Here is a 26366-nt window from a genome sequence, read left to right as displayed (position 1 = left end):
CACCTGTCTTAAGGCTCATCTTAGTAAAGCAGCCAATCTTAATATTCAGGCTCTTCATGGGGCGCCTGGGTGGCTCAGTCGGTTAAGCGTCTGACTTCAGCTCAGGTCAAGATCTCGCGGTCCGTGAGTTCGAGCCCCGCGTCGGGCTCTGGGCTGATGGCTCAGAGCCTGGAGCCTGCTTCCGATTCTGTGTCTCCCTCTCTCTCTGCCCCTCCCCCGTTCGTGCTCTGTCTCTCTCTGTCTCAAAAATAAATAAACGTTAAAAAAAATTTTTAAAAAATATGCAGGCTCTTCAGAGACAGTCCATGGATAAGGGATGAGTGAAGACCCTGCTCTGCAACTGTAATTAGTCTCTTCAGCTCTCTGGAGAAGGGTGCTCATCACCATTGTCCTCCTTTCCAAACAGCAGGGAGACACGATAGATTAGAAGAGGATATGGGATATCAGGAAAACTGTTTCTGCCACTACTTTCCTGAGAACTTGGATCTCTAATCTGAAAGGAACTGCACTTCCTAAATTCTTAGGCACTACCTATCACAAGATATGATTTGCCTCTCTCTCTGTTTTTATCCTACTTTTTCTTCCTTCCCCTATGTTCATCTGTTGTGGTTCTTAAATTCCACATATGAATGAATATGATATTTGCCTTTCTCTGACTGACTTATTTCACTTAGCATGATACACTCTAGTTCTATCCATGCCATTGCAAATGGCAAGATTCATTCTTTTTGATTGCCGAGTGGTATTCCACTTGGTGTGTGTGTGTGTGTGTGTGTGTGTGTGTGTGTGTGTGTATCACATCTTCTTTATCCATTCATCAGTTGATGGACATTTGGGCTCTTTCCATAATTTGGCTATTGTCAATAGTACTGCTATAAATATTAGGATGCATGTGCCCCTTCGAATCAACACTCCTCTATCCAGATACCTAGTAGTGCAATGGCTGGGTTGGAGGGTAGTCTTATTTTTAATCTTTTGACGAACCTCCATACTGTTTTCCAGAGTGGCTGCACCAGTTTGCGTTCCCACCAATAGTGCTGAAGTGTTCCTCTTTCCCTGTATCCTCACCAACATCTGTTGTTGCCTGAGTTGTTAATTTTAGCCATTCTGACAGGTGTGAGGTGGTATCTCACTGTAGTTTTGATTTGTATGTCTTTGATGAGTGATGTTGAACATCTTTTCATGTGCCTGTTAGCCATCTAGATGCCTCCTTTGGGAAAGTGTCTATTCATGTCTCCGTTTCTAATATATATTAAGTCTGCTTTAGCGGTATCTCACAACTTTTGATATGTTGCATCGTCATTATTATTCAGTGCAAAATATTTTCTAATTTTCAGCGTACGTTCTTCTTTGACCTACAAGTGATTTTGAAATGTGTTGTTTAATTTGCAATCATCCGGTGCTTTTCTATATTTATTTATCTCTACCCTAATTCTTCTTTTACCCTAATTCCATGTTAGTCAGATTAACATACTCTGTATCAAAACTTTGAAATTTGTTAAAAGACTACCCAGAATATGGTCCTGTGGTAAATTTCCTCTGTGCAATTTAATTTTTTTTAACGTTTATTTATCTTTGAGACAGAGAGAGACAGAGCATGAACAGGGGAGGGGCAGAGAGAGAGAGGGAAACACAGAATCTGAAACAGGCTCCAGGCTCTGAGCTGTCAGCACAGAGCCCGACGTGGGGCTCGAACTCACGAACCGTGAGATCGTGACCTGAGCCGAAGTCGGACGCTTAACCAACCAAGCCACCCAGGCACCCCTCCTCTGTGCAATTTAATAGACTATCTTTTGTTAGTCTTTGAAAAATTCTTGACCATTATCTCTTTAAGTTTTTTTCTTCTTACCTACTATATCTCTCTTTTCTGGGACCCCAAATTCATCTACATTCAAATTTTGTATCTTCTTTTATATATCTCTAATAATGTTTTCTGTATTTTAAAATTTTAATTATAATCTCTTTGCTTCAATATGGACATTTTCTACTGAGCTATCTTTCAGTTCACTAGTCATGTTCTCTACTGTATGTGACCCATTGTTAAACTCATCTATAAAATTCAATTATTACATTTTAAAGTCCCATCATTCTTTGACTTTTAAAATACATATGTATATACTTCAGTTTTTAAATATACATATTCCAGTTATGTGTTGTTTTCAATATATTTATGTTCAAGTTTTTGTAAACTTTTGTCTGAGAAGTTTAGTATCTAGATTACCTGTGGCATCATTACTACCTTCTGAGATTTTTTTCCCCCTTGGTTTTGGTCATTTCTTCCTGTATCCTGGCATTCCTGGTTGGTAATCTTTAAATGAATACCTGACTCTCTGCATTAAAAACAATGTAGATGTTATAGATTTCTTTTTCTTCCAGAGAAGCTTCAACTCTTTATTAGTCAGCAATTAAAATAGAGGCATTTCACCTTGTTATAATCTGGGACCAGGATAATTTGAGGCTACGTTTTGGTCTTTCTATGGGTTTGTCTATTTTTTATTTTTCTTTTATCCTGGAAGATATCTCCTCAAACATATTAGCTAAAAGTCCAGGATGCTCATGATTACCCATCCTAATTAATGGACTTGAATTCCAACTTCTATTTCCCTTGCACCATGATAAGGTTGCATAGTCTGTATAGCTTTTTAGCCTCTGAATCTGAATTATGTTTGATTTTTTTAGCCTGTTGGGGTTCAGCAAAGTCTCAAGAAAAAAAATCGGTGTAAAATATCAGGTTCATCTCTCTGTAGTACCCTGGAGTCTTGGGTGCTCAAGTCTGGCTGCATTGGTAACCCTGAATTCCAGTTTTTGTCTCCCCAGCCCCATGAGACTGCTGAAAGGTCTTTCTAAAGATTTCTGCCCTCGAACACTCATACATTGAATCAGCACATTTCTTATGGATAAAAGCAGTGGAGAATTCCTGGCTCACATCAAGGTTTGTGGTGTTTTGTTTTTTTTTTACTTCCTAGGATCTTGGCCCCTTGAGTCCTGGCTGCCTTGGTTCTTCTCTGATGCCTCCAAACATATTCTTTCTTATTTTTTTAACTTTATGATTCTTTTATAGTTATTCTTAGTGAGTGGTTTGGTTTGATTATAGCTGCTCCTTCATAATCAGAATCAGAAGTCCTTCACCTATAGAAATTTTAATTTTAATGATAAAAATGTTAGCTTTTATGATATTGATTTGATACTTTTTCTGGATACATTATTCTTTCAAAACTTTTCAAGGATAATTATTTTTACTTCTAAACTGTTCTTGTATTAACTCTATCGAGTCTATTTCCTTGGGTGTTTATTATTCTGTTTGTGGAGCTTGATGCTTCTTTTCCATAGTGTTGGTTCTCCGTAAATATTTGCTAATTCTTGGCTGTCTGTTCTTCCGTACAACTGATTCCCAGTTGTCTGCCTACTGTGTTGTCCGTAGCCCGTGTCTGGTGGCTGTGAGATGGAGTGGTGTCTGTGCCGGAACAGTGGGTTGCAATTTGTCTCCTGAAGGAAGGGAATCCTTGTCCCTTTTGGTAGTCGTGGTTCCAACAGCTACTTCTCTGCTCTGCCCACTGCAAACTCTTTAAAAAGATTCATTAATCCAGCTCTTTTGGTTCATATTTCCAGCTTGATGGTTCTGTTAAGTTCAACAAGATCATTATAATCCTAGGAAAGAGCTCTTCTAGGATCAGCAGTGAAGTTTCTTATGAGGAAAGTAGCTGGCTGATAATAGCAGTCTTAAAAAAAAACACCACGCCTCTAAATGTTCAGTTCGGTATTAAGTCAAGTGCCTTAATGGAGTTTCTTAATTTTTAAGAAATTTGGCCCAACTCTATTAGAAAAAGGATGATTTTCTGATTTGATGTGGTGAAGATTCAAACCATATTATTCCTGCTCTTTCACATCTCTGTGTATTGATCGGAGCCATTGTGTGTGGTGAGGATATGGGCTTTCAAGTGAGACAAACCTCAGTTTAAGCCTCAGCTTTATCTTCATGAGTTGTGTGACTTTGATAATGGTATTTAAGTTCTCCAAAATAGACCCACTCTTGAATTAATAAAATTATTTTGAGGGAGTAATAGGCATAAAATATTTGGCATAATGCTGATATCTTATCCTCAACAACTAATAGCTATTGTGGTTGTAATTGTTGTGTAGTTCCTAAATTAACCTGTTTAATCACCAGAAATCTTTGAGATGTTATTAGTATGGTTAAGCACAAACTAATTATAATGACAGAACTTTTAGAACTCTTTGAGTGATATTAATTCTCCACTTGTGTTAACATGCTAGGGCTGCCATAACAAAGTACCGTAGACTGGGGGGCTTAATATAAATTTATTTTCTCATAGATCTGGAGACTAGAAGTCACAGATCAAAGTGTCAACAGTCCTGGTTTCTTCTGAGGCCTGTCAGGGGCTTTCAGATGGCCACCTTCTTTCCGTGTCCTCAGTTGCTCTTTTCCTCTGTGCACACATATCCCTAGTGTGATTTGTGTGTCCTTATCTCCTCTTCTTATAAGGACACCAGTCAGATTGAATTAGGGACCACCCTGAAGACCTCATTTTAACTTAATTACCTCTTTAAAGATTCTATCTCCAAATACAATCACTTAAGGTTAGGAATTTGACAAATGAATTTTGGGGAGGACACAATTCAGCCATAACACCATTCCTCTTGGTTCTTAGTTACTATATTAATATCACTAGGAAAAAACAATAGTATTTCTATATTATCTTATGTCTTCACGAAAGTTCCTGCACTGAGGTCTGATTTAATTCTTTTGGCTTTATAAAAGTTTATGTGGGAAGTATCTAGTTGAACCAAGATTTAGCACCTTTTACAAAATTATAGTTGAACCATTTCCATACTGTTACCAAATTTCCTTCAGTAATGCAACCTAAATAATAAATTTCTCCTATAATTTAAATTCCAGCAAAGGATTAACATATGTGTGTGTGTGTGTGTGTGTGTGTGTGTGTGTGTGTGATTACATAGTTCATAGATAAAGTTTGTTCTTGCAGTAATTGTTTCCTGTCCCTTCTTTCTAAAGAGTTTTAAACTGTTGTTTATTTGTTAATATTATATTTATTATATTTGTATTTGTTCAAATAGATACTGTTCAAATCATTATAATTAAAGGTATCTCCCTTACTGTTATTCTCAGTTCTGATCATGCTGTTGCAAAATGATAAAAGGCTAGACGATAAAAGGCAGCATGAAAACAGGAGTCCATGGAGGGAAATAAAGAGAAAAATCCCTGTAAAAGAGAAGCCAATAAACACACAACAAGTAGATGCCTCATATTCATTCGCATATATCACAGTAGAAAATGCAACATCATTGTTTGAGAAATTATTTTTATTATGTTTCTATGAATAATACTATGTAGAATAATTGAAAATTAAAGACTACATTTTATTTAATAACACTCTACTTGAAAACATCTACGTTATAACATGTCTATCAGACTTTAATAAAGAATAAATTACTGTATTTACTAACCCAATATTAAATATCATGTATATTTAATTATAAACACTCATTATAAATCCAATATCTGTTCTTCCTCTTTAGAGGATTATGAGTTTCCTTCCACTTGTCCTTTTCTACCCTTGGCAGAGCTAATCTCTTACTTATTGGTTGACACTTTATTATTCTGTGCATCTCGTTCCCACCATTCCCAATAAGTCCAAGGTTAAGGATTCAGACCTCACGTGTGAACCAACTCAGTTCTGCATCCATAGGCTTTGCCCTTTGATTTGACTCATCATTTTAACATGTGTCAGGACCAAAAGGGGATGTGATGAGAGACTACAAATGGGTCAGGGCAAACCCATGTTCCTTTCCTCTAATGAAAACACAGGGTAATGTCTCTGACTTGTGGGTGGGTCAGCAACACTGATTTCTACCTGACAGGAGAAGCACAACAACTCAGGATGGTGCTTTTTCTCAGAATGAAACTAGACTATGAGTCTTTGAATGTGCTGACCCTAGAGTTTCTCACAAGCATAGGCATATTTCCATATGAATAGGTATTTTATGCCTGTATCTTGTGTGTGTACATGTGTGTGTTCTTTATTTAAAAGGTTAAAAATTGTGAGGCTAATTTTGAGAGAGCAGTACTGTTAAATCTTACTGTGTGAGGAATGGAGGAGGATGAATGGAGGACAGGGTCAACGTTAAGTTATGACAATAATAGGTATAGCTTATTGATACTATATGCTGGATGTTGTGCCAATATTTTACATCCATTGTCTCCTATAAGTTAGGTCTATGGAAGCTTATAAATCCTGGGAGTGAATTACCCTCAGTTATAATGTTTTACATGGGAGAGGGATCCAGAGCTGAATCCAGAGTTCTCATATTCCCAGATGAGACCACTGACTTTTAATTTATATTGTCTGTTGTTGAGAACAATATTGTCATACTTACAGTTTAAAAGAACCATCCAAGAGTTGCCGTCCCAGCCTAGATGTTGATTTGAGAGGGGATGGAACCCTCAAATTTTCCATTTTCCAGATTTCAAATCTGATTTACTGATCCCTTCTTGAAACTACATTAGTTGTTTCCTTTAACTGCCAAAATCAAGAGTAAGAATATGCAAATGTATGCCAACCAAGTGTTCTTGGTATTGAGTTTATACAGTGAACAAAATGGGTAAAAATCCTTGTACTCATGTAATTTTTGTTCTAATTAAGGGAAACAGACAATACATAAATTGAATTAGTAAAATATAGAGACTTTTGTGCTAGAAAATGTTAGATTCTGAGAAGTAAAATAAAGCTGGGGATTTCTGGTGGAGGGTGGGAGTTATAGTATTTACCAGTGTTTAGGAAACTTGTCACTGGAAAGAACAGTTCAGGAAAGACCTAAAGTAAATGAAAGAGCAAGTCTTCAATGTAAAGACCCCAAAGCAGAAGCATGGTTGGTATGTTCCAGGATCAGCCAGGAGGCCAGAATGGAGGGAAGAGAATGCATGAGAGAAAAAGTAAAGCCAGGTCTGTTCAGAGGAACTTGTAGGCCATTGCAGGCACACCATCAATGGGAAGTCATCATGAAGTTTTGAGAGTAGGGTGACTTAACCTGACTTGTGAATAATGGGATTATTCTGTCTGCTGTGTTAAGATCAATCATCCAATGATCAGATGGAAGAGAGCAAGAGAATAAGAGAAGTCAATAGGACAGCTCTAGTGATAATCCAAATAAGACATGGGGTTGGCTAGGACCAATGGAGTTGCAGTGGGAGTAACAGAAAATGACCTTTCTGAACAAATTTTGAAAATGGAATCAACAGAATTCTTCATAGGTAGAGTAAGAGTGTATAAGAGGAGTCAGGAACAATTTCAAGGGCTTTGTCCCTTGGAAAATTCATGATGGAATCCCCTGGATTAGTTCATGACCCAAAAAGCAGGTTTAGGATGGCTTCGGATGCTTGTTAGTTTTATGTATACATCAGATATCCAAGGGGAGGACCCAGAAGGCAATTAGATTTCCTGAGAGAATCCTGGAATTCATCAGTACGTAAGTGGTTTGTTAAGGCAGAGCTACCTATGTTACTTGTAGGACCTGGTGAAATTTGAAAATGCAGGTCTACTTGCTCAAAGATTATGAAGAGTTTCAAAACAGTGACAGCAGAGCATGAAATCAAGTATGAAAGGACTTCTGAGTGAAGGGGCTTGCATGCAGGTGGTATAGTCAGGAAGCCAGTCCTGGTTTAAGGCCATAATGCCAAATATGATGATCAATAGAGCAATATGGAGAGAGACAGAAAGAGATTCCAAAGGACTGAGGTCTGGGGTGTCAATATAAAAATGACACAGATGAGAAAGATCCCTCAGAATTGGCTGAATAGAAGAAACCAGCAAGGTATTTGAACTAAACAGAACAGAAACAATGGTAAAATGTTTCATAGAGGCTGGTGATCATTTACCAGCATCCAAGCTCGGCCAGAAGAGTTGAATTCTTGTCTCTGGCACTTGCTGTGCCCGGTTGCCAGGACAGTGTTATTAGTATTTGGATGTTGCATGGATTGGTTGATTTAGGGCTTTACCACCACAAGGCAAACCTTTACAAAATTCTTTGCAAATTTGCCTGTTTAAATTTTTTTTAATATTTTTAAGTTTATTTATTATTTGAGAGAGAGAGAGAGAGAGAGAGAGGGAGAGAGGGAGAGAGAGAGAATGAGAATGAGCCAGGGAGGGTTTAGGAGAGGAAGACAGAATCAAGAGCAGGCTCCATCCTATTAGTGCAGAGCCCCACATGGGGCTCAATGTCACAAACTGTGAGATCATGACCTGAGCCGAGATCAAGAGGACACTTAACCGACTGAACTACGCAGGTGCCCCTAAAAATTCTTTTTAAATAACTTTCAGTAATGAGACTTTGAGGTCCATTGACTGAAGTCTTGCTTTTCAGCAGAAGAAAATCCATTTTTTAAAATGTTTATTTATTTATTTTGAGAGAGAGAGTGTGTGGGGGAGGGACAGAAAGACAGGGAGAAAGAGAATCCCAAGCAGGCTCTGTACTGTCAGCACAGAGCCAGACGCAGGGCTCGGAACATGACCTAATAAGCTGAAATCAAGAGTTGGACACTTAAATGACTGAACCACCCAGGTGCCACCAGAAAATCCATTTCTGGATTCAGGTGCACTCTGGAGGGGGCACGTGGATGAGGGAGAAGATAACAAAAGCAGAGAAAGGCAGGCTTTTAGTGTTAACATATCTTCCTAACTGGTCAGACTGTGTACAAAGCAGCCAAGTAGAATCTGGCCGACTGTAGCAAAAAGTGAAATTAAACCATCCCAAGGCAGAAATATTCAGGAATAAATAATGAATTTGTTTCTTATCACATGGCACAAACTTGCCTTGGGTTTTAGGTCACCTTAGTTGCTAAGGGGTTCAAAACATACCAGGTGGGATATCTGAGTCTATGGAGTTCTGTGTGCAGGCAGAAGACTGACCTTTTTCTTGAAGTAATATAATCCCCTCCCTCCTCAATTTTTCCTGGGGTTGCTAATAATTCCAGGCCATGACCTACATTCAGTAGACACTGCATGTGCACAAATGACCCCTTTAGAGAATGAAGAGTTACTATACTAGGTCCCAGAAAAAGGTGTCATGTTACCGTGCCCCATAGTACCAGTTCTCCCTGGCTTATCCTGAGATCATTTAAATCTGCTTCAGTGCATCTGACTCTTTCAGGTTCAAAATGTCCATGGGGTGTGTAGGCAGAGGAAATGACAGGCTATCAGTGGATGTAACAGAAAGACACTCCCTTTCCTCCAGGTATTAATATTTTGGAGTGACAGGGGGCAGAAGGTGGGGCATAGAAAAAAGTTGGAAAAAAGAAGGCTACATTAACATATCCCATACCATTGTCAGCATCTCTCAATGGATTTATGTTGGTTATAGAAAGTTAACATTGTTCCCTTCTGCTTTCTGGTGAGCTGTAACTTTGATACAGGGAGCCAGTGTGTTATTCTAAGACTGTAGCACAGACAGTGAATATGGCCTTGGCATCAGCAAATAGAGTTGACTTTTGGGCAAAATTTTATTCTGCCTGCTTTGAAGTAAGATTACAAAAGCCTTTTCCTTGACATTATATAGTTAAAGCATAGCTGTCAGCTATTCACTAAACAAAACTGCTTTGGATAACTGACTCACAGGCCCCTCTCTTATCCTGTATACCTGGAAGGATGCTTTGTCAATGTCCTTTTAGATTCAAAGTTGTAGGGTAAATGATCTTTGTTCAGCTGCTGCTATTTTGCACCTTTGAGACATTTTGTAAAGATTATGTCGTTCCACACTGTAACCCTTCTATGAGAAAAGTATCATTCCCCCCCCCCCCCCACCCAACTTCATAGGTAAGAAATTAAAGGTCAGAGAGGAAAATAAGATCACACAGCTGTCCAGTTGTCAGGGAAGTTATATTAGAGTTTGGATGGTCACCTGGTGGACTGACTTGCAGCTTTTCCCACCCACAAGGCAACTCCAGAGTTTTCTGTAAATGTCTTTATCTTAAAAACAAGGACAAAAACTGTAAGTGGTGGTCTTCCTTTCTTACATGGCTCAGATAATTAGAGTTTTCTATAGCTATACAAAAATCTAGGAGTTTTTTGGAATCAAATGCTCATTTCCAATATTATAATCTAATTTCTCCATTGCTTCTTAAATATGGTAGCTTTTGGAATCCAATAACCCATGATGTTGAAGATCGAGTTTCTCTAGAATGAGAGCAGGTGGCATTTTTATTTCTTTGTGTGTTTTGCTGTTGTTGCTTTGGGTTATGTATATTTGATGTTTTCATTTCATTAAATACTCAAAGATGAAGTTCAAAAACAGTTTACTCACAGTGCAATGAGCTGTAACAAATGGTAGGCCACTGTAAGGTTGTGGATTTTAGCGTACAGTTTTGTATAGATGCTTTTTCTGTAGTAAACTCACATTAAAATTTTTCAGAAGCTGTTTTAAGAGAGAACATAAGTAAGATCAGCATTTTGGTGTAATTTCAAAGCACAGTGTCTGATAGAGAGCTTGGACACTAAGAATTTTGGTTTGCTAAAAGGATAGACCACAGTAATATATTCAGTATGGAAACTAACATCCAGAATCTTCTTCCTGCCTAATATTTAGCAATATTAAATTTATTCTGTATTATAGAAATCATTCTGAATAAAGGAAGAAAATTACCATTTATATGTACGGTAGCAGAAAAAATTTACAACGCTTTCAAAATAGAAAGGTATTTATGTATTATTTAGGCTAGTAGTATACATTTTAGTAAGACCAACATAGTAAGACATGTTAAAAGAATCCAGCTTATCAGTGTGAGTATTCTCATCATTTCATGTCTGTTTGACCTCTAGGGGTTTTTCGTTGGCTTCTTGTTTATTTTTTAAGCTAAATTGAGTTGGCAGGGTCCAACTGACACAAAACTGATGGTTACCTATTTAAGTGGCTTTGGGATATTTATGTCTGTGGTTTGCATTTGGCGATATAGTTTCCCTATTTTTATGTCCTCTCTCTATAGCCTATTTTCTGTATAGGCTTTTTGAAGCAATGCTAACTGGAGAATGAGTAGAAATCTAGAGAGGATTAACCAACATTTTGAAGTTTAAGAGTATTGAAAATGATAAGTTGCTTAAAAGTAGGTGGAAAAGCACTGCTTTGGATTCTATGTCTCCCTCTCTCTCTGCCCCTTCCCTGCTTGTGCTCTGTCTCTCTCTGTCGCTCAAAAATAAATTAAAAAAAAAAGTAGGTGGCAAAGCATAGGGAGATTTATGAGGCTTGAAGGCAAATATCCACATTTTATTAAGACCTTCTTGATTGTAGTAGATCTTTGGGATTTCAAATTTAACATGGGATTTCACTTATTGGCAAGAGAGGTCACGTAGTATAGTAATTTATCACTTTGCTGAAGAATGTATTTGAATCACGTCTCTATTGAGGCTGATGTGCGTGAGCCCAACCTAGAATCTGGATTCATCCCATCACTCTGAGTTTTTTACTTAAAAGGTCTTCAACCATGGGTTGTAGCCATGGCTGATGTCCATTTGATGGAGTGGGAAAATTTGGAAGGCATATTCTGTATGATTTGTGTAAATCAGATCTTGTGTAAACCTGATCTTCTTAATCAGGTTATATACCTAAGAACAATGAGAAGTTTCTCAGGAACTTTTGTGTGTAGAATCTTGTATAATTTCTTAGAGGTTTATAAGGGGAAAAATGTAGGCTACAGTCTCTAAGGAAGTTTATATCCTAGTTATGCATTTCATATAATTTCCCACAAAGTTCACATAAATCACATAGTTATAATTACATAGTTGCGCATTAGTAAGTGTTCCATTTTATTCATTTTTCAACACACTAATGCTTTGAAGTAAAATAAGCAAATATTATAGGGGCGCCCGGGTGGCTCAGTTGGTTAAGCGTCCAACTTCGGCTCAGGTCATGATCTCACAGTCCGTGGGTTTGGACCTGGAAGCCTGGAGCCTGTTTCAGATTCTCTCTTTCTCTCTGCCCCTCCCCCACTCACACTCTGTCTCTCTCCCTCTCCCCCCCTCTCTCTCAAAAATAAACATTAAAAAAATTTTTTTTAAAGAAAAGGAAGAAAAAATTATAACATTACAATTAAGATTTGTCGTGGAGGACTTCTTGGAAGAAGTCAACTTTGAAACAAACCCATCTATATCCCCTTGTGAGTATTCCATACTCACAATGAGATCTTAGGCAAAGGACAACCTTAGTGGTAGATGGATTGAACAGTAAACTCAGTAAGCTGCATGGTGTGATTTCACACACAGGGATAGTCTCTTAGTACTGGTGCCTAAGTTCTCCTCATAGTTTGGACAGTTCTCTACCTCACAGCTTTGTCATCTGTTGAGAGAAGTACTGATTCAGCCACTTGCCTTTGAAGGCAAATGTTTTTTGATCTTTTATTTAAAAGGACACAATTACTTTGGCTCCTGGGGATTGCCTGATATACAATGACAACTTTACATTTTCAGAGGTATTTTTAGAGTGAACAGATATTAATGAGGATCATATATATGAAAAAGGGGCCCTCTAAGAGCCTCTTTGTGGCTTCAGTATTCCAAGTTATTTGGGGGAAATTCTATTTTGAGCTCAGGACATGAAAACCAGAAGTAGATGAAAGGGTTTTATTTTTAAAGATGTGATATATACCTACAGTGGAATATTATTCATTCTTTAAAAAGAAAGAAATCCTGCCATTTGCATCAATGTGAATGAATCTAGAGGACATAATGCTACATGAAATTAGCCAGACACAGAAAGACAAATACTAACGGTCCACTTATATAGAATCTTAAATAGTCAGATGCATCAAAGCAGAGGATGGAACAGTGGTTGCCAGGCAGAGGGGAAGGGGAGAGATGTTGGTCAAAACACACACAGTTTCAGTTATGCAAGATGAGTAAGTTCTGGGCATCTAATAGGCAACATGGCAACTATAGTTTACAGTACTGCAGTATGCACTTGAAATTCACTAAGAGGGTAGATCCTACCCTCACCACAAAAACTTAGAAAGAAAGAATGAAAGAAAAAAAAATCGTAACTTGGTGAGGTGATGGATATGTTAATTACTTGATTGTGAAGATCATTTCACAGTATATATGTTTATCAAAACATCAAGTTGTACACCCTAAATACACAGTTTCTGTTTTTCAGTTATAACTCAGTAATCCTGAGATATAAAAAAGGAAAGAGTAAAATACTATCATGTCTGTTTTCATACCGTAATGAAAAAACCAAAAGCAATGATGTTAGTTTTGGATTTTTCAGCTTGTTGACCTCTAGATCATAGGAAGAAGAATCTACCAGAGTACCAGAGCAGTTAATTTCACTGGAATAAGTATAAAGAATGAACATAGGAGAATTTTCAAAATGCAAGATGCTATCCTCAAAGGGCATATTTAAATCTTGGAGGAAGGTGTCTTATGTATTTTGTAAGAGCACCCACGTTTATTTTGATATGATGCCATCATTGAGAAATGCTCCGGAATTGTACTTTAAAGGGGCTATTAAAAATCAACCCTTAAGGCATGCTCATGATTTATCAGGTTTGATGGCTGGAATTAAGTCATGATGTGAAGATGCAAATGCTAGCATTATTCAAGCACTGGTGGACAACAGTGATGTTCTGGAATATTCTACTCCCACTCACTTCCACCATAACTTTCTAGGTTAAGTTTGTTGTTAAAAGAATTACACTTGACCCCTTGGCCCTATAATAACCTCTCTGAAGAAGGGATGTGTAGCATAAAATGTTAATCTTTGGCCAGAATGGCTTTGTTCCCTTTCTTATATATGTTTAATTATAATCTCATAAGGCAGCTAAACTTCATCAGCTTGTTTGTTTTAAAGAATTAGGCTTCATAAACAATACAACTTTACCCATACTTGCAGGGAGGGGGATAATGAATTGTTTGAATATTATTAAGAGCAATTTCTATAAGTACCTTCTAGAGTACCCTGACCAGAGAAGCTGGAATAATTACAGAAGATGGTTGTGCTATTTGCTTTATCTTATATCAGGCTTACTGACATTGATTCTTTCTGTTTTTCCTCCCCTCAGATGTACATCCAGACAACAACACTTACTGTCTCCATGAGTTTAAGTGCTTCAGTGTCTCTGGGCATGCTGTATATGCCCAAGGTTTATATTATAATTTTTCATCCAGAGCAGAATGTTCAAAAACGCAAGAGGAGCTTCAAGGCTGTGGTGACAGCTGCCACCATGCAAAGCAAACTGATCCAAAAAGGAAATGACAGACCAAATGGAGAAGTGAAAAGCGAACTCTGTGAGAGTCTTGAAACCAACAGTAAGTCATCCGTAGACTTTCCGATGGTCAAGAGCGGGAGCACTTCCTAATAGATGTACGTTGAACATCTTCTTCTTCTAGTCTTGGGGACTGTGCTGCAAGGTTCCAGGAGCATGATGGTACTTGCACACCATAAGACCGCAACGGCAGTTAGAACCATTTGGTTAGAACCAAATGATTTTAAGGCGAGTGGCCCTTCTTCAGAGCATAACCATGCACACAAAATCTCTTTTTCAAAGCATGACACTCATGTCTCCCTTGTGAGGCATTACCAAGCATCTGAAGCCTAGAACTATCTTCCACTTATTGAATTACCTTTTAGCACTTAGGAACTACCTTCCAATCTTTGTTAGTTCAATATTGGTTGCTCCTTATGGGTTTATTGGTTGCTTAAAGATCTTACGCAAGTAAGTTATATGCTATGTAGGTATTTAGGGAAATGAAACAACTAGTGAGCCAGCATGTTAGGTTCAATTATAGTTAATACTTATTTTCCCCAAATGGCCCCTTCTTGGACATATTAAGATAATTAGAGCTCTTCTCCGAAAGCCTCATGACCCTGAAAATCCTTTCTGCAGCCACCATTCCACTTGTCCTTCCCTCACCTACCTTCCTCTTCTGTGTAATCACCCCTGAAGAAGCACATGGTAATGATACACCAGTACCAAGCTAACCCAGTAGAGTTTAACTGGTCCATCTTGGTATCTATGGAAGAGTAGCAAATAGGTTGAAGATCTGTATTATAAAATACCAGATAGCTGAGTATAGCTAAAAATAGATATATAATCTTTATATTACATTTCTATAGATGGATCAAAAAATATAAAAGCTAAGGTTCTTGCATTAGACCTTAGATTTCCTGTCTTTTGGAAATACAACATACGTATCTAACAATGAAGGATAAAACCCTATGCAAAAATACTCTCTTCCTCTCAGATTCTTCCAGGGGGCTGTATTCCCTATTCTCTGTACTTCTGACATGAAATACAGAGAAGATTAAGTGTGGATCTTATTTGATTTAGTGATTCTAACAACACAGAGTCTGCACTAGATTTATAAGCCTTTCCTTACATCAAGATTTGCAGCTAAACATTGTCCACTCTATTGCCCCACATGCAAAAATGGGCTTAAAAGATAAATACGGATCAATTAGGCTTATTGGCTACAATAATTCCAAGTCTTTTTGGAATTATTGGTCAGATTTTCTGGGAAGATTGCTTTTAGCTCACTAATAACTAAATTTAGTCTTCTTGTAAATAAAGAAGCCTTGTAAGAATTCCACAAACATTCCCCACGTATTCACCTTTCTGCAAACATGAAACCCTAAGAAACTGCAAGAGAAGTCATGATAAGGATGGGTTTTTGTAACAAATGATTATAATCATCTTTGATTATAGGTAAGCAATTTAGTAATAATGGGCCTATTTGGTCTTTTAGCAAAAGATGCACTATAACTACTATCAAAAACGTCAGAGTTCAATGCTTGCGATTTGAGGGCAGAATTTTACCTGTGTTTTTCTACCTTGAAAGCATCAGTGCAGCAAGTTAAAACTCATTGTAGGATGCCAGTAGACTTCTATTGGCCAGCTGTTGGCATTTCCTACTATAACTCATCACCGTCTGTAGTCAGACTTATTTTTTAGCAATAATCCAGAAAACTTTATATAATATGGTTGCAAATGGGAACAACCAAACATACACTGAAATAAAATTGGTTACCCCAGACGGACTTCTGGAAAGTGGTGGGAGAAAAAAGTCAATAAACTTTTTCCACACTTTTAAAAAATAAATAGGTTCCCTGAAGAGGAATATTCCCAGCTCTGATAAAGACTAATCCCATATATAATTGAAGTAAGTCTCATATGTTTCGTTGTCCTGTTATTTTCTGTTGATGTTGAAATGGAAATTATGTAGCAAGCATGCATTTCCCTATTTTCTCTGAAATAAGAATGAAAGGTTTTAAATGTAGGGGCTGTATGGAAGGTAAGCCTGTACAATTCTGGAGGAGTCAGGTGCTCACTTTTGGAAGGTAAAAGAAAGTACAAAAGGTGAACCAAGGTAAAGCCAATTGTTACCTGAAAGATGGTTAAACTGTACTTTGTGACTTTAGTATATTCATCTTGTATAGTAGTTTGGATTTTGATAAATTGGGTCCAGATGATGTGATTATAGTGTATACATTCAGGAGAGACAGTGTATGAAAACTTCACAATCCCCCTCCAGATAACCATTGTTGACCTTTGTTCACTTGCATAAGAAACTTTCATGGACTCCATGTGTTCCCATTACCTTTACTACACGTACTAGTGGTTTTAATTGAGGCAAAAGTCTTCTAAAATCACATTCTCTACAAGTATCAATAACCCTAATCACTTAAATGCAGCGCTTTTCTTCTAAAAGTGTGTCTCATGTCTTCAGAAGTAGAATTGAATATCGGAAAAGCCTTTGTCCTTCAACTCCCTGTAACTAGGACCATACCTCCTCAGATTTAAAATAGCTCCTCTTGAGATGGGTGGAGTCCATTCTCAGGTCTCAAATCAAGGGCTAATTAATCCACTGGAATAGTATCCATGTTGCTGCATTCTCATACTTTCTGCTATGGGACTTGTGATAAGTCACCATTACTACAGTGAGGTGATAGTGACACATGAGAAAGTATCTTGTCAACTACAAATCACCATATAAGCAAGGTAGACATGTCATTGCTGCGTTGAAAATGTAGATTGCTCTGTCATTAATAGAGAAGACTTAAAATTCAAAAACTACTGTTTTAGCATTCCTCTTTCTTCTTTTTAACATGTGGAGGATTTTGACAATTATGGCTACTATTCCACTGTTGAGATTTTTTTTCTAATTACCAGTGTATTTATGATGTACATGCAATAATGCTTTTCCTTCTGGGGCGCCTGGGTGGCTCAGTTGGTTAAGCATCCAATTTCAACTCAGGTCATGATCTCATGGTCTGTGAGTTCGAGCCCTGCATTGGGCTCTGCGCTGATAGCTCGGAGCCTGGAGCCTGTTTCAGATTCTGTGTCTCCCTAGTTCTCTGCCCCTCCCCTGTTCATGCTCTGTCTCTGTCTCAAAAATAAATAAACATTAAAAAAAATTTTTTTGATAACGTTTTTCCTTCGTGTCCATGCAGTCTATAAATCCATTACACTTAGAAACTTCATCGTAAAGATTATTTGTTAATGCCAGAAGTTCTGGCCACATAATCAAGGTCTTAAAGCTTCAAAAGCTATGCAGAGTAAGTATAAGTAATGTGAAGCGTGAAGGGAGACCAATGAGTCCATGTTAATTACTGAATTTGCAGAGTACTACATTTCACAAAGAAGGTCAAGTGTTGTTCCATAAAAGCGTGTGGGAAGGGAGTTAGAAACAAAGTTGACTTGTATGAATTTATCAACTGTACCCAATTAACAAATGCTGTTAACATGGTATTCCTTAAGCTATGTTCATGAATAATTCATGAGCACAGCTGCTGCTGAAGGTGGAACTGCTCTCTGTAACTTATGAACACAGCGTGGTGTCCACAAGGCAATTCACTATCGCTGTATCCCCAAACCGATTGTCATATAAGCTTAGTCACTGCCACTGTAAAAACTCCCTAGTAACTCACATGTACATCTCTGATCCATTTCACTCTGCAATACTTCCAGGATAAAGATTCTCACAAGACTTCTGCCTTCCACACTCTGTCCCTCATCATTGTTTTCAAGTTGACTAAATCATCCATGTCCACAGCCTTTTATCTAACCACTAGAAAAATTAAGATGACTTTCCTTTTGTAAATTACAGTCTCATTTCTCAGTAGAATTCTACCATCTTTTTCCCTGGAGATAACTTCAAAGAGTTCAAAAAATGAAGTATGAGTCTCAAAGTTGGAATGGTCCTTGAATGGTCTGATCCAAATCACTTTCTGTTAAATTAACATCTTCTGAATACCATCTTCTTCAAGGTCTTTTTGGCTCTTGTTCCTCTATTTTGGCCATAATTTTTCTTTGCAGCTATCTACACACTTGATAAATATTTTAGCTACTGTTGAGGATATTGAAGAGGACAGGAAGTTGAACAAGCATTTTTAGGGTTGTTTTTCTAAGTCTTATGACAATTTTTCTTCATCTTTCTTCAAAGACTATATGAAAGTCCTTCACAAACACAGTTGAAGTACAGATTTCTGTATTTGTGTTTCTTACAGGAAATTTAGAGATATATGAGAGCATTATGTATTTAGAAATAGGGGCACCTGGGTGGCTGAGTCAGTTAAGCATCTGACTTCGGCTCAGATCATGATCTCGCAGTTTGTGAGTTTGAGCCCCTCGTTTGCACCATCAGTGCAGAGACTGAGATTCTCTCTCTCCCTCTCTCTCTCTCCCTTCTCCACTTGTGCACACACTCTCTCTCTAAAAATAAGTAAACTTTAAAAAAAAAGAAATAAAAAAAATTTAAGCGCACAAGCATAAAAATCATTGTATTTCCCTTCATGCCAAACCCAATGTAACAGACATGTAGTCTTTTGGAAGGGGTGAGTAGGAAAGCAGGATTCCATAGTCATTCTCCCGCGCGGCAGCCAGCCGCTTCTCCACAAACCTACTTCACCTCCATCCTCACAAAAACCCAAAGTTGTGGGTTTTGGAACAGTGATGAAACTGAGGCCCAGTGACTTGGTTCACTGATCTTTTTAAGCTCATTTTATAGGGAACAGAATGTATTTTATTTTATTTTTTTTAATTTTTTAGCGTTTTTATTTTTGAGACAGGGAGAGACAGAGCATGAACAGGGGAGGGTCAGAGAGAGGGAGACACAGAATCTGAAACGGGCTCCAGGCTCTGAGCTGTCAGCACAGAGCCCGACGCGGGGCCCGAACTCACAGACCGCGAGATCATGACCTAGGCCGAAGTCGGCCGCTTAACCAACTGAGCCACCCAGGCGCCCCCAGAATGTATTTTAAAACCAGGTCTAAAACCTCCTTCCTTTCCATGTGCCACAATAACCTAGAAGTGTGAGCAATGGAGATGAGAGAAGCAGATATGACAGCTAAGTTGGGCACGAATCTCATAATATTCAATGAAATAAAAAATAGTAAAAACACGTATGCTTTGGGGCCCTTGAGGGGCTCAGTTGGTTGAGTGACCAACTTTGGTTCAGGTCATGATCTCACAGTTCGTGAGTTAGAGCCCCACGTTGGGCTCTGTGCTGACAGCTCAGAACCTGGAGCCTGCTTTGGATTCTGTGTATCCCTCCCTCTCTGCCCTCTCCCACTCATGCTCTCTCTCTCGCAAAGAAAAAATAAATATTAAAAAAAATTATAAAAAAAAAACATGTATGCTTAGCACTTCCTTAGACTCTCTGCATTTATTTTTTTTCTGACGGTGAACTTTGATCTCAGTCTCTGGTAAGAACTTGTCTGGTCAATTATGATATTGATGTAAATGAAAGTGGAATGAGTCTGATTGCCAGTTGTTTCAAAGGAGGAGCTTTATAATGTGCTTATTTAATATTCAAGAACTAAATAATTCTCTAAAAATCTGTTTCATCCTGAATTGGATTTATGTAGTGAAACATACACATGTTTAGCATCATTTCATATCTTTCCTCTTATGATTCTGCATTCCAGAATCCCACGGAAAAATAGGACATCACATTTGAAATTTAGAACAGAGATTTATTCCATCACATCTTTCAAAAAACCAAAGGAATTATTTGGATTTAAGTTGATATTCTCTGAAAATGTAGGCATGAGTATAAATTTGAATTAGAATACTTTGTTATTCATATTTTTCTAATAATCCTACAATAATAGGTTTTACTTCATAGTGAGTTGGTACCAGAACAATTAAATATTTATTTCCTTCTTTGAGCCTTTTTTATTTTTAAGCATCTCCATTTGTATCCTTTGTTGAAACCAGAGCATAAATATGTATTGGCAATGCACATATTTACTTTAATATTTACAAATATTCCATGTACTTTATATTTTACTATGTTCTCTTCTAGAGTCTAAAAGCATTATTTCTTTTTAAGTGGAAAACACTCATTCTCAAAGCACAACTAGTTACACTTACCTGTTTTTGGTCATCAAATCAGACGCAAAGATTTGATGTCTTTTACTTAGGTTGTAAACGTTTTTTTGTCTTTTTCAGGACAGATAATTTATGTGTTATTTCATTTTTCATATTGTATATCTTTGTTACTCAAAACACACACTTAAATTGAATTTCACCTAAATTTATTAGAGATTAGGACTTTTCCATTTTTAGTTTTCTGCTAAACACTTATGCTATAAATAAGACCAGTGGTTTTACAGATTAAAATTGCTGCTGCATTATTATTCCTGTGATCACCGATTTCCTACTACATGATTTAAAAAGTAACGTGTAAAAACCAAATATCATAAAAGTGATGATTATAGGATGTGAATTTTAAAATCATTGTAGCAGAATAATTTATTACTATCTACTATTAATTTGTCTTACTTTGTCTTAACAGCTTCCTCTACTAAGACAACATATATCAGCTACAGCAATCATTCAATCTGAAACAGGAAAATGGTAGAATATGAAGAAATCTGGTATGTGATCTTAATAAACATGACACCACCAAAACCCACTCCTGGAGATCTCTGTAGACTACAATCAATCAAATCAATAGTCAATCTTGTAAGGAACAAAAAGTAGCCATGAGCCAAAAGTATCAATAAACAGAGTGAAAAAAAAAAACATTTTATACAGTACAACCAATGAGTGTCAAGCTAAAATATTGCTTCCTCATAAGCAGTTTAAAAAAAAATCACAAAAGGAAAACTAATGTTAGCTTGTGAAAAAAAAATGCTGTTGAAATAAACCATGTCTGATGTTATTCTTGTAAGTATTTTTCTGTGATTGTGAGAACTCCTGTTCCTGTCCCACCTTGTTCAACTTGTATAAGACAATAAATCTGTTTCTTGTAATGGCTGACCGGATTGAAGCCCTGGGTTGTGCTAAAAATAAATGCAATGGTTGACGCATGCACTTTTTTTATACAAATAATTTATTTCTAATAATAAAGGAATGTTTTGCAAATGTTGAGAGTTGTTTCGTTCCAGTTTTAAAGACAAGGAACACTCTTTCCAGTCGGCATTTCTGCTGGTAGCTCCTGAGGTAGAAGCCTTAGTACTCCATGGTAATACAACTTCCTCAAGGACTGTGATTTTGTACATTCATGTGTACACGAAGAAGACTGTCTTTTATTCCTCTATTAAAAAGCATTATTTGTGTAAGATTTTGCGAATGTTTCAAAATCGATGTGGTAACTTTACATAGTAATTGCTTTTTTATGAATAATCAATCAATAGCTTGAGGTAAATTGCCTCAAGTATTATAATTAATGAATGAGGAGTTAAACTTCACTACGGAGAATGTAATTTGAAAATCACCATCTAAAAGCATATGGTAGAGTCACTGAAATTCTCCATTTTCTAAGTCAAACCTTTCGCATAACGAAATAGTTCAAGCTATGTGCTCTTAACCTTTTCTTACCTGAGCCTGGTATGCATTGAAATCTGTGAAGTAATGGGCCTTACCCAGTACATTCCTCAAAGCACAGAATTAGCATATTTATTCCCTTGGCATCACTAAAGAAACCACAGTTCAGATAACATGTCAATGCTTTCTTATTTTCCAAATGAAAACATTCATTGGTTCATAGAACAGTATCATTAAAGAGAGAAAACAGGAAGCCTATGTCCTGCTAATAAACCATGCTAGGATGGGTAAAAGAAGCCTGTTAAAGTCTTTCAAATCTGTTACCACTTTCGTCAGGGGCTTCTCAGTTCTATACAATCCCAGACATCCATCAAGTCAATGGGTCTCTACAATCATTTTGTTAGTAAATGTTCTCTCTGCTGACTTAGCTTGGATGGCTCATTGCACTCCTAATAGATACAAAGAACGATCTATGCTCTGTACCTTCAACCCAGATATTGACAGTCACTTTATTTAATAGAGACTTGAAGTAGCACAGCTCAGGCTCTTTCACCAGGTAGTAACATTTCCTAGGTACCTACACAGACGGAAAGCTGCATACAGAGGGAAAAGTATACTTACTGACCTTTGGTTAAGTTTCTCCTAATAGTATTTATTTGTAGACGATATTTAAATCAAGGAGTGAGAGCATTATTTTCAAAATTGCAGATAATCTGAGTTACTGATAAATACAATCCTGTAATCAGGATCCTAAACCCACCTCTAGGTGTGCCTTTCTAGATAAACATAACTGAAAAAAAAATCATATACTCACATTTAGTATATATTATTGTGCCATGTAGCTGAGAACCAATAGCCATACCAAGAAAAGTAACTGTAGCTGTATTTTAATTCTTTTTTTTTTTTTTTTTTAAATTTTTTCCCAACGTTTTTTATTTATTTTTGGGACAGAGAGAGACAGAGCATGAACGGGGGAGGGGCAGAGAGAGAGGGAGACACAGAATCGGAAACAGGCTCCAGGCTCCGAGCCATCAGCCCAGAGCCTGACGCGGGGCTCGAACTCACGGACCGCGAGATCATGACCTGGCTGAAGTCGGACGCTTAACCGACTGCGCCACCCAGGCGCCCCTATTTTAATTCTTAAATTGACACTTTCCTTTGTACTGAAGATTATTAGTGGTTTTTAAAGATTTTTGACTTAATTTTAATTAGTAAGGATCCATATGTTTGGTTGAGAAAAATGCTTGACTGTTACAAGCCTAGCATTTCTTTCAGAGAGCAAAATTCAAGTATGTTTTCACTTACTAATTGACTCTAATCTCGGTAAGTGGATGCAACAGGGTAATTATGAGAGCGGAGCTGGCTCTCAGGCCAAAGGTCGGTTATTATTTTTTTAAGGGCTTGAGGAAAAAAAATAAAATATTAAGCATAATTCATGACATTTCAAAATTGTTCTTCCTATTACAAACTTACCAATGGCTTATTTTTTCTAGGTACTTTTATAAATAATTGATACGTGTTTGGTGTTCTACAAAATCTTAACTCACAACAGAGTTGAATAATAGTTCTTAGAGATGTATATATCCCAATCATCCTTTACAGATTACCTTGGGGGAAATTTTTCTTCCTGATGAAAATGATCACCCTCCCCAGGCACTGGGATGATAAACACCCACGTTTAGCAAGAGCTGGAGAATTCTGACCTCCACTGTTTTTTTTTCTTTCTCAGGGATTTCGCTGAGGGCTCAGGAGGCAGTCCTATAGGCTGGAACAATGTAGGAAGGCATCCTGTAAGGGGAAGGATTTAGCATGTGCTAGTAGTGGTTCATAAGTCCTATGCTTTAAAATGAACTGCCTGTGTACTATAGATAAGCAAATGCAAAGTTGCATGGAAAAACCGGTATTATATTCTTCGGAATCGACCTTGTGTTTTATTCTGGCCAAGAAACGTCGCATCTAATCTCAGCATGCCAGAGGGAATGCTAAAAATGTAGCCCAAGGTAATATTCAGCAAATGTCACTAGTAGACAGTGAGCAATATATTAGTGTGACCTTGGGCCAAATCTGACCTCCATTTAAAACAAAAAAATTTAGCTCATACTAGTTAATGTTTCAATGTGTCTAAATCACTGACGGTTGATCTGTCCCAAACTACTTTTCTTTGTAAGAACAACTACTCATAAATTTAAACTTGAAGGATGATCATTATGAACATGAATAGGAACTGAATGGCTAACTTAATTTTTAGAATTAAAAAAAAATGTTACCAAAAGCATTGTCATTTCAGATGAACAGGATTTTACTTTTTTTAATTTAAATTACCATAATATAGGAAATCTCACTGGGAACAGAAGTTTGTATCTTCTATATTTTCTTCTCCTCTTGACTCTATATTCTCTATTATTTACTGATGACAGTGTCAAAAAAGTATTAAAAATCTTCAAGATTACATTAGCTGACCCTGATATTTATTCAGTCAGAAAGGGGAAGGAATAGCATTCTTAATGTCTATTATGAAACTTACCAATCTCTCATTGCATTTATTTAATTTCCTTTAATGTCCATCTTTTGGAATAAAATTGCTAAAAATAACAATGTCATCCAATCGTGGGAATAAAATTGCTAAAAACAACAATGAAGTTGTATGAAAGGATGAGCGAGAAATAATACCAAATAGTAGAATATGCTGATCATACGTAATCATCTTTCGAAATGTTTCTTTTGCTCTCATTATGGTTCCCCTTTGATCAAGATATGAATAATGAAGAACAACTTGACCATAGCTAGAAGAAAAGATTGCCTTAAGAAATTATGTCTGTGAACGTTTAGAAACTTGCTGATGGTCACTGTTGGGAAGTGCTACATTAAAGGCACAGCAGCACAAAGCATAACAGTAATTGTTTTTAAAATGTATTTCCTGTGACTATTCTATTTCAGTTTTCTCCTCTTTAAAATTTTTGCAGTATACCTTTGATGATGTTGCTACCTGTGGCTGCCATTGTTTCTCATTTAATTTAATACTTCAGTAGGACATTCAGAATATTGTTCTCTCTGTTGAGCTCGGTGTAAAGTCTTGTATCAGATTTTGACTTACATATCTGCTTTTGGAGTGATAAGGGCAGAGAAAAAAAATCTGCAACGTATTTTTTTTTTCTAATTGCCTACTGTTTAAGTAGCTTAGGCAGAGCTAACTTTGACAAATACTTGTTACACAGTCATGAAAGTCAAGCAGAGACTAGGAACTATGAAGAAACACGAATGGACTGTGTTATGACTTGGGTGGGAGGTAGGGGTGATGTGGTTGTAAAAAACAGGAAAGATAAATGACAAATGTAATATTTCCATTTTCGAAGCAAGCGTAAAATTATTTACCAATGAATTATAAGTCCCATTAAGTAAGCTTACTAGAACACAGAATGGCGTTTGAGAGCTAATGAAGAAACTTGGGATATTAAAGCATAATTTTGAAAGTTAAAAATATAACTCTACTACGGAGGTAAAATTAAAAAAAGTCAAGGATTTTACTCAACTCATTAACAAACGAGGGAACCAGTAAGATGTTAAAAATAGTTGAAAGAGCATTTGAGAAGCTAGTAACACAGACACCTATCTGAATATACAGGTGGGTAAGTCCAAGAGCCGGATACAAAACTAGTTTTGTGTCTCATATAGTACAATAAACTATAAACATTGAGGTTTTCTATTTCATTGGACAGATACTATTTGAACCTACTCAATAAAAACCAACAAATTAACCCCTGTACCTCAGAGCTGGGAAGTAACCACACTGACAAATCTAGTGCTGCACTGGAAGAATAACCATTAATAGCCTTTGCCTATTTCCAAGTTTTGGATTTTCTGATGAGTCATATTTCACTGTTTTACTTCCCCTAGTTCCCAGCATTATGTTACCAGTAGTTGTATGATAAATATCCCACACACACCCAAAATCATATTAAGAATGATCTAAGTGAGTAACGAAAGAGCTCTGGAATGAGGCTGTGTTTTAATTATTCTTTCCTGTCTTTGCTCTTTGGAGACAGAGTAATTCAGAGGCTGGATAGAATTAGATGGTATGGAGGATAAATGTGAATAAGTGTGTGGCTGCCTTCAGCTAACAGCTCCCTGACAGTTCTACAAATAACCTGTGAACGTGTGACTTCTTCCTTTTGCCCCCTGGGTGCTGTCACCTCTAGTGCGCATTTTCCCTCCCTTTCTGTAGTATATTACCCTAAAAGGGGAAATGTGCTTTTCAACAGTATTTCTGAAGATGACAAATCACGGATAATCGACTGTGTCTCCATGCCTACCTCCTATTTGTTTTTGGCTATTAAATCTGGCCTATCCTGACAGACTCTTTGAGGATCCACTGGCATCTTCCAGGCAGCAAGAATGAAATCTCCTCAGTTAAAGGGTGGGAGTGGAGAGAGGACAGGTGTATGAAGAGAGCTCTGCTTTTCCAAAATATCCTAGAATTTAAGCACCCCATCTACCCCCTCGCTTCCCTCTGGTGCTCTGGGCTCTGCCGAGCAGGTTAACGGTGGGTGTAGGGACTCTCTCCGTATATGGAACCCAG

General features: G+C 37.3%; 1 protein-coding gene across 5 annotated transcripts in view; it reads left to right on the top strand.

Moving 5' to 3' along the window:
• GRM8 (glutamate metabotropic receptor 8) overlaps positions 1 to 21778 on the top strand; it is a 759243-nt gene extending 737465 nt beyond the window's left edge. For 4 of the 5 annotated variants that reach the window (XM_060633020.3, XM_060633022.3, XM_060633023.3 and 1 more), the window contains exons 10-11: positions 14081 to 14327; positions 20817 to 21777. In XM_060633020.3, coding sequence (XP_060489003.1) covers positions 14081 to 14327; positions 20817 to 20866 — 297 coding nt within the window. In that variant the 3' untranslated portion in view covers positions 20867 to 21777. Of the gene's footprint in view, positions 1 to 14080; positions 14383 to 20816 lie in introns of all 5 variants that reach the window. The other variant, XM_060633021.3, reaches the window with a different exon arrangement.
• The last annotated feature ends 4588 nt before the right edge of the window (positions 21779 to 26366 follow it).

This window comes from Panthera onca, chromosome A2 (assembly GCF_046562875.1).
Source record: "Panthera onca isolate mPanOnc1 chromosome A2, mPanOnc1 haplotype 2, whole genome shotgun sequence".
NCBI lineage: Eukaryota > Metazoa > Chordata > Mammalia > Carnivora > Felidae > Panthera > Panthera onca.
The sequence above is the reverse complement of the archived record's forward strand: the minus strand, read 5'-3'. Positions and strand labels throughout refer to the sequence as shown.